General features: G+C 38.7%; 1 protein-coding gene across 1 annotated transcript; it reads left to right on the top strand.

The window, feature by feature from the left end:
• The first annotated feature begins 28 nt into the window (after positions 1–28).
• RTCA (RNA 3'-terminal phosphate cyclase) lies at positions 29–8830 on the top strand. The gene is made up of 11 exons (XM_009283208.2): positions 29–73; positions 198–298; positions 1296–1439; positions 2939–3062; positions 3569–3627; positions 4151–4292; positions 5475–5599; positions 5735–5793; positions 6503–6597; positions 7748–7852; positions 8210–8830. The coding sequence occupies exons 1-11, from the start codon at positions 29–31 to the stop codon at positions 8306–8308; spliced, it is 1098 nt and encodes a 365-aa protein (XP_009281483.1). The 3' UTR covers positions 8309–8830.
• The last annotated feature ends 945 nt before the right edge of the window (positions 8831–9775 follow it).

The raw sequence follows: 9775 nt of genomic DNA, 5'->3' as shown, positions 1-9775 counted from the left end.
GGGCCGCGCGCCCCCCCCCCCGCCAGTCATGGACGGGGACAGGGTGGAGATAGACGGCGGGATCATGGAGGGGGTGAGCACCAGCGTCGGGCTGGCCTCGCCTTACCTTGCCCCGGGCAGCGGTGACGGGCGGGCCGGTAGCGGCCGGCTGGATGGGAAGTGCCGTAGCGCCTGACGAGCGCCGTTTCTCTGTGCAGGGCGGGCAGATCTTGCGAGTGTCCACGGCCCTGAGCTGCCTGCTGGGCCTGCCGCTGCGGGTGCGCCGGATCCGCGCCGGGAGGAGCCAGCCCGGCCTCAGGTAAACGGCCCCTCCCGCGTCCTCACGTCCGCTCGCCCGGGGGGGTGTCCCGGGGCGCGGTGGTCCCCGGGCGCGTTCAGCGGAGTCACGTTACGGCGTGTGTGAGGCCCTCTCGGGCCGGGTGCGTAGCCGTGCAAACGCCTTGGTTTGCTTTTGTCCGAAATACTTCCGAGAACAAACCCCATGTATTTCCGTTGCTTTACGAGGGCCTTTTTATCAGAAAATCCCGTCTGTGGCTCACTTACGTGGAAGGACTGAGCGCGGAGGAAAGCTAGGGTATGAACCGGGCGCCCGGCAGCCTCCCGGCGGGAGGATTCGGACCCCTTCGCCCGCTCCCCTCAGCGCAGTTCCCGCCCCTGGGCCTGGCCGGCTGCCAGGGCAGGTGAGGGCGCTGCCCCTGTCGCCACCTGCCAGGCACCGCTGACTTACAGAGCGTCTCGAAAATATTTTCAAAGGTGCTAAGCAGGCCGAAACGTGAAGTACAGTTGAGGTCATGTAATGCCTCAGCAAAACATGGTTCACCGAGCGTATAGCGTTACGAACAGTTCCGTTTCTTTCCTGTTTAAATTACTCAAACAAATGGAAACGCAAGCACAGCAAGACAGATACATAGCAAAACTGTTAGCTCTCTTGTGGCTCTGGCAACCAGTTACTGGCTTGGCTCCAGTTCAGTATGGCTGTCGTTATCCCATTGCATTTTTGTCCAGGCATTTATCACATTAGGACAAGCGACTGCTCCTGCATCTTGTCTGTCTGGACCCACTTTAATGGAAAACACACCAGAATCCTGCAAATTCCAGAATGGCCTGAATGCTGCTCCTTTGGCTCCTGTGAACTCAGGAGAAGTACTGTAGGAACGAGATTGAATTTCTGATCCTTGTGTGATCTGAAATTTGCAACTGTAGTATTTATTAGTTGGTGTTTAGTAGTTCTTTGAATGTAACATGAGTATGTAGTCTACTTGCATGTATCTTTAACTTCGTATCATCACTCCAAGGCCTCAGCATCTGTCCGGATTGGAGATCATTCGAGATCTATGTGAGGGGAAGCTGGAAGGCGGAGAAATTGGCTCAACAGAAATAACCTTCACTCCTGGGAAGATCAAAGGTGGAATCCACATAGCAGACACAAAAACAGCAGGGTATGTCTTTGTACACGGGTAATGACTGGCCGGTAACTGCTCTTAACTGCTTTTGGTAACTTCAAAATTATGACAGGAGACATTTTGGTAACTTTAAAATTATCACAAAAGAGCGGGGAAAAAAAGAACATTAATACATGGGTAATGTGCCAAAAGCTGTGCTGCCTGAGCCAGATATGTGTGACCAAAGAACTTTTAGCGTAGGCAGGATATGTATGAATGAAGTACATGCAAGTGTAATAGTTTTAAAATTATGATTGATATATAAGTTGAACACTTGATTAATGTTAAGCAAAACAGCTGCCCGTGTATTTAAAACTTTATCCATTATTTTCCAACATACATTACATATCAGGTCAAATGCATCAAATTCGATAAGTATCTCAAATCTGTGAAATCTGGAATAATCCTCAGCATATAATAAAGTAAATTTTGAGATTTTACTTACGCACTTAATGGTACAATATGGGATACTAGTCTTTGGGAACTGGGAACTGGGAACATACTCTATCCACGGTTCTTTGTGCCTGTGTTTCTTCTATCCTGTATTTCTGTGTTGGGTCCTTTGTTCTTGGAATCTGTTGCAAAACCGAGTAAATGGGTTTAGCTATGGAAGGCTGGTGTGAACAGTTGTTTGGAAGCATAAGCCAGGTTAGGCATAAGTTAAAGTTTCCTTTAAGTTAAGAGAAATATTTTTCTGAGCTGCAATAGTATAAACAACCAAGCTGATGCCTTTTACTTAACACAGAAAGGTTTGAGTAAGCAACAATGCAGCATATTAATTAATTAGCACAAGAAAAAAAAAAAAAAAAAAAAGAGAAACAGTATGGTTCACAAATTTTGAAGTTATTTAAGAAAACAAAACCATGTTTTCTTCAGTTCAGTGGTGATTACTGTTTTCACAATTCAAAATGATGTTTGAAACCCCTGTGAGATAACTGTTTTGTTTTGCTGAACAAACTTACTTTTGGAAAATTTATTTTGGAAGTTTTTTATTATCTATGAAATGTGGAGAGATTCAATGATAAGGGGAATCTTGTATCTAAAAGTATGTTTTCTATGCCCCTGAATTTTCTTGTGCGGGATGCTAACCAGCTTCTAAGCAATTTTGTAGTTTTCTGAATATTTTGTTATTAAGTAAGTATTAAAATGTTAAAATTGCTGCCTAGGCCTTTTCTGCTTTTATCATCTGCTGGCTAAACCTACAGTTTTCACAGTCCCATCACTATACTAACTAAGCTACATTACTTTTATTTCAAACAGGAATATTAAACACGCTATTATTGTGAAACTAACCCCTTCATATTTAGGCTTGCTAAGGACATGAAGTTTTAAATTAGTATTTTTTAAGACTAATAAGTTTACTTTATAGATAATGTTCAAAATCAAATACTTATGTAAATGCTCTGGGAAGTCATTTGCCTTTGATACGTAATGATTCTGTGGAATTCTATGGATTATGACTGCACGACATTTGAGTATCTTATAATTGCTTTTAGGAGTGTGTGTCTACTGATGCAGGTAGCAATGCCCTGTGTGCTGTTTGCTGCTTCCCCATCAGAACTTCATTTAAAAGGTGGGACTAATGCTGAGATGGCTCCTCAGATAGACTACACAGTCATGGTAGGGAAAAATTTCTTTGGCTTGGTGCATCTTTCATGCGTATATATGCAATGTAACTACTGTACTTCTGTTGCTCTTACTGCAAGTTTATTTGTAATTATGGAATTGGGCATGGGAATATAACACTATTAGTGTACTGTATGTAGAGAGCAACCAGTGTTTCATGGAATTCCCTGAAACAGCAACTAGTCTGTTTGCTTTTAATTACTAAAGAAAATTTCACTTAAAATATATTCTTTATTCTAGAAGTGCTGTGAATTGTTAAGAATTTCTCTTCCTCTTTCCATAAGAGAATCCTTTTACACAAACTGTCATTCAGAATGAAGTATGAGGAATGTCAAGTAAGCTGTATGGATGGACTGGCTATTTTTTTTTTTTTTTTAAATAATGTAACTGAAATGTTTCTGTTGAACTTTTTTTTTTTTTGGTAAGACTGTATAAAATAGTGGGAAATGATAAATGCAAAACAGATTCACTCTGCGTTTTTATATGTGCTTGTTTTTCAGGTTTTCAAGCCAATAGTTGAAAAGTTCAATTTCACATTTAATTGTGACATAAAAAAGAGGTGAGTTACGGAGACGTGTGGCAGAGGCAGGCCTTACTGAACCAGTGTGTGAGCACAGAGGCACACACACAAGGTGCCCTCAATCAAGATGAGGGATGAATTTGTAATACATGAACTAATCTGCATTATCTGCCCCTGTGTATACTGTCACCACATGATGAATGTGATATGGTTCTTTCCTGGCTTTTTTTTCATTGCTGAGTCTTCAGCTGCTGTTTAATGTTTCCTATGGGCTACCTTGAGGGAAGCGCATGCTGAACAGGCAGTACATTACTGAGCTTTTTCTGAGGTGCCAGTTATTGTTGGTGCTGGGTAGTTAATAAGGTGTGTGTTACGAGGTAATACTGTTAGAGAACCTAATTCTATTATAAAAATTTCCAAGGCACACATCAAGAAAATTCATATGTACAGTAACAGAGAACATAAAAATGTATAATGAAATATATGAAGAGCCTTCTGGCTCTTTTCTTGGTTTCCTTGTGATCTTTGCGTTTAATTATATCTGATTACCGTTTCTAAACAGGGGCTACTATCCTCAGGGAGGTGGTGAAGTTGTAGTCCAGATGTCACCAGTCAAAGAGTTGAGCCCAATAAACTTAACAGAACGTGGCACAGTGACAAAGATATATGGAAGAGCATTTGTTGCTGGAGCGCTGCCTATAAAAGTAAGTGCTGATAATAGCTCTGGTAGTATCCAACTTCATATATCTATATAAAATCGCATGTAAACTGCTTAACATACTTCTACTGCTCCTGTATTCTGCAGCCTTTCACATACAAACTAAGTAGCCCTATAAAATGGTTTCAATTATTCAGGCCGTAGAATAGAATTTTGGACATTTCTAAAATGCATTTATTGCATAGCAATATGGTAGCAGCTAAAACAGGAAATGAGAACGGTATCCTTGATATCCTTCATATGACTGTTCAAAAGTCTTTAGCATATATTGAGGGGTATCTTACATCTGATTGATGTATTGTTCATATTTACGTGGATTATTTTAAATCTGAAATCATGGCCCTCTTTCATAGATTTATGGGTAAACTATGGTGCACTGTAACAGGCAGAGGTCAGACTACATCAAATTTTTCAACCATTGCTAAGGGTATTAGACAGAACAAGTTAAGGGTAGGTTTAGCCAAGGATAAACCAGAAAGAAATTTGCTCCTTTGTACCCCCTTCTTTCTATTATTCCTATCCTGCCTGTGTGTACAGAGAGTGAGTGGTGGGATCTCCTTAAAGCTCCTTCTCACACACAGGCTAGGAATTAGTAGAGGAAGGAAGAGGAGAAACTGAGTTACTTTTTGAAGAGCTGTGGACTGCTGGTTTTGGTCTTAAAAATCTCCAAATCTGTGAATATTGGCTCTGATTGGATCACAAGGATGGGATAAGCTTCATCTGCCCCCACCTGCCTGTGATTTAAAATTGTTATTTTATCTCTTCTAGCGTATATCCTGTACATAGTAATTGTGGGGTGGTTTTTTGGTTTTTTGTTTTTCGTTTTTTTTTACAATCTAATGCCTTGAGATAATCAAGACTAAAATCAAATCTTTCTCCCTATGAACGGAGAAAAGTTCTTGAATTTCTATTGATATTGAAGCTTCTACATACATCACTATAATTGTCATTTGTTTACCATTTAATGTTACCTTAATTTTGTGGGAAAATTCTCGGAGGAGATGATGTTCAGTGCTTGCTTGTAGGGGTTTTATAACAATCCTTTGTTTTTCTAGTTAATAAAGTAGTGCCTTTATTCAGGCATTTGCTGTAATAATTAGACTTATGAGGAAAAAGTATTACTATAGTTACATAATTTAATTAATGTTTTTACCTCTTATCTTGCTAGCTGGCAAAAGACATGGCAGCAGCAGCAGTGAGATGCATCAGAAAAGAAATCAGAGATCTTTACATTAACATTCAGCCTGTTCGAGAACCTGATGATCAAGCCTTTGGGACTGGGAGTGGAATAATGTAAGATGAGCCAAACCTTCTATTGATACCTGTAGCCTTGCTGGTTGATTAGCTAGATCTTGATTACATATCTGATAAATAAAGTGTAATGTGAGTGATTTTGTTCTTAATATTGATTCTGTTTTTTCTGCTTAGCGTTGTTGCAGAGACTTCAACAGGCTGTTTGTTAGCTGGTTCGTCACTTGGCAAGAGAGGTAAGAGTTCCATGAGGTATACCATACCTCTTTCAGATTTAACTTAACGTACTATTAACAAATAGGAATCTGAAGTATAATCTATTCAAAGATCTGCTGCTTTGAGTGTTGCATTTTTAAATTGATGTTGTTTAGTAATAAAGGACAGTGGCAATGAACAGATTTTAAACGTAGTAAATGGAATCTTACACTTTGTACTAAGCTGCTTCTGCATAGTGACAAAAATTACAAAATTATTAAACTCGCCTTTTATCAGAATGTATTGTTAAGGGTCACTGAATTGAAAATGCTTCTGGACTTTAAGAACATACAGTCTTTGTGGTTTACTTGTGAAGTTTTTGTTCAACAGTGAATCTGGATGTGTATTTAGATTAAAAGGAATAGAAGTGATTTTGGTTTTAAATGGTTTGAACAAAATATTTCTCTGACTAAGTGGGGCTACTTTCTTTCCACTGCTTAGGAAGTATGAACTATATGTCATCATAAGATGGCAGGGGATTTTTAAGCACACATTTGAGGCAAGAGCATGGAAATAAGGTTTAGAAAGTTAATCATTTCTTGATTTTTTTTTTTTTTCCCCTTCTATTTTTAAAAAAATGTTAGATAATAATTTATCATTTCTTGATTTTTTTTTTTTTTTCCCCTTCTGTATTTTTAAAATGTTAGATAATAATTGGCAGCATCCTAATCTCCTGAATTTCTTTATTAGGAAAGAATTCTGACAAGGTTGGCATTGAAGCAGCTGAGATACTGCTTAGGAATCTTAAACACGGTGGAACTGTGGATGATTCTCTGCAAGACCAAGTAAGGCTCCTGTCTGTGTTTACGTGAAGTTGAAGTAGCAAGAACATGCATGTTTGTATTACTTGTAAAGAATATAAATCTGAACAGGGAAAGAATGAGATGTAGATTTCAAAGTTAGACTCTATCTTCACAGGTAGGCGTGGCTTTACATAATTATTTGATAATTAGAAGTGTTGGGAGGTCACAATGTCACTAGGATTAGCAAATTACATACAGTGCTTAGGAACCACAGATGCTCCTGCCTTTGCACCAACACCCTTAAGTTTTCCCTTCCTGTAAATCTTAGTAGGTATGGAAGAAAGAGGTAGGAATTTGCTTCTATTTGGTACTCCATGTAGTGGAGTAAAAATAGCTCCCTGGTTACACATTAAGAATGATGCTAAGTGAAGCTATTAGAGAACAGAATATCTAGGAGGTGCTCCCGTTTGTCTTGCTCACCTAATTTCATTTGAGAACGAAGACCCGCCGCTATCTTATTTTCAATAACGCAGCCTGATAAGAATCTTGGACTGTTCTAGGTAGGATGATGTTATCTCTGGCCACACGTTACTATTATGCAGTATAATAGGAAGTATTTAGGTCTTGGACTCATCCTACTTTTTCCAAAGCTTGCACAGTACAATTGGTGGAAACATGCCACAGCTAGATTCAGTGTGTACGGGAACTGCTCAGAGTTACATCATGCTTTACAGAGTACTTGTCATGGTGGTGTTTGTAAATCAAATCAGATTTTTTTAAGTATCTGTCTGGCAAATATGTCATCAGAAAGTGATGGAATTAAAAAACCTCTTCCTGAGTTTTTCTCTCCATAAACGTAATCTACCATTCTGGAGTCTGACATGACTTTGGGGAATTTCGAGGTAGGAGGGTGGGGGAGAGCAAAGTTAAATGTAGTAGCAGGAATTCAGTGGCAAAATCCACTGTGGAAAAGTAGCAGCCCTTCTGTAATAGGCATTACAGTAGTAATTTCCAAGCTTCTTGAGCCTTGGATCACTCTTAACACTCAGCATCATGAACTTTTATGAAACTTGGCAGACCGCATTTTTACATCTACAGACATTTTGCATGTTTTTCCTTTTTTTTTTTTTTAAATCAATAAGTTCCTAGGATCTGAAGAGTTACTTAGTAATTACCTTTCCCTCCCTTTCAGCTGATCATTTTTATGGCGCTAGCAAAGGGGGTGTCTAGGGTGAAAAGTGGACCAATTACGCTTCATACTCAAACGGCTATACACTTTGCAGAGCAGCTAACAAAGGTGAGTCGAAAAGTTCAGGAAGTCTTATCTATTGGTTGTCATCCAGTAACTAGGCAGTGTACAGTTTAGCGGGCACTGTGAACTGAACTTGATCACGGAGGACAAGCACTGATAAAATAATTGCTACAATATTTATATGGGAGTTTACCTGTAGAAAGTGAACGTACTTTAGAGTTAAATGCCTTTAGAATGGTCAGATACTTTTACCACCTTTATTTAAGTGTTTTTTAATGAAATCGGTCAAAGCCGTAATATACATAAACACGTGGCAATACGATTATTGGGCATCAGATGTTGAATATTTAAACTTATGTATGTTATAACTTAATTAGTGATATATTTCTAATCCTGTTTTAGGCCAAATTTACTGTGACAAAATCGGAAGAGGAAGATCCCAGTAAAGATACCTACATCATTGAGTGCCAAGGAATGGGGATGATAAACCCAAACTTATAGGGTTTAAAAAAAAAAAAAAAGCAAGCTGACAAAAGCAAAACTCAACATACCTCAGTGATGTATTGCACTACATTTCAATGGGTGTATAATATGCATGTGAACAGGGGCTGCCTTCTGTCACATCTGAGTGATTTAACTTCAAGGATGATGTCGAGTTTTTCCTTGGTGTGCTGAGAATCTGTGGTGTGAAAAATGGGAATTTTTTTTTTTTTTTTTTTTTTATTATTAGCAGCAAAATGCGTACAGACAGGACAAATAGAATAATGCATTGTATGTATTTGAGAGCTTCAGTGGGAAGCTCTGAAAATTACTCAGATTCACCAAAGTAGAAAATAACTATTTCAGTTTTGAAAAAATATTGATACATTCTTTCCCCTTTAAAAAAAAATGTAAGTTTTATTCTCTGGGAACCTTTGTGTTATGAGGTATATGGAATGAAGTGCACCATCAAATCTGTATCACTGTTCTTCCTTAACCATTTTGCTTAAATTGTGTGCGAGGAAATAATAAAGCAATATCACCACAAGAAAGCCTGGTATTTATATTTGCTGTTATCTCGGCAGGTTCTGTTAGTGGGAGATGGATACACAGTAACTTTTCAGAAGCATAATTTCTCTCCCTACCGAAAGAACACTCAATGCATAAAATAATCCTCTTTGATATCTTCTCTTTTCGTCTATTTTAAAAAAAATAGCTAAAACAATGTACCGCGTTACATCCCAAACACAAAATATTAGCTTTATGATACGATTGGATTTTCTACCTACAGTTGTCCTTGTAGTGTACTAACTGGGTCTGCATTTTCACCAAGCTGCTGTTGTTTGTTCTTTTTAAAGGGAGTACTTAATTTCAGCTGAGATTAGGGAGCTGTTGAACACACATACTTACACACAGATACATACATCTGTGTACACTGAGCACTGCGTATGCACACAGGCCTATTTAGGCATATAAAATCCAGTTGCATTATCCACCATCTGTGGATTTAGTAAGGAAGACCTTCTGCCAATCTGGCCTTGATCGCGCAACAAAAGCTTTTGCTGAAGTAAAAGGAAGATAAAAGGAGAGAGAGGGCATAATTTGTTTTGCATATGAAGAACTGAACCACAGAGCTGGAATCACTTAACCAAAACTATATAAATGCACTCTGGAAGCTTGACTTGATTTCCAGGTTTTCAAGTAAAAGGAAGATAAAAGGAGAGAGAGGGCATAATTTGTTTTGCATATGAAGAACTGAACCACAGAGCTGGAATCACTTAACCAAAACTATATAAATAACTATATAACTATATAAACTTGATTTGCAGGTTTTCCACAGCCCAGACTGCAGCCTTTGCTCTAAGATCTTTTTTATCTCAGTTGTGACTGTTGAACCTAACGGCTAAAAGATGTAACTTGAAGTATGGTTTGTCTTACTCATTAAGATAATTGCATTACTGTGCATTTCTAACACGAAAAAAATCCTTT

Source organism: Aptenodytes forsteri, unplaced genomic scaffold (assembly GCF_000699145.1).
Source record: "Aptenodytes forsteri isolate BGI_AS27 unplaced genomic scaffold, ASM69914v1 Scaffold181, whole genome shotgun sequence".
In the NCBI taxonomy this organism is placed as follows: Eukaryota; Metazoa; Chordata; class Aves; order Sphenisciformes; family Spheniscidae; genus Aptenodytes; species Aptenodytes forsteri.
The sequence above is the reverse complement of the archived record's forward strand: the minus strand, read 5'-3'. Positions and strand labels throughout refer to the sequence as shown.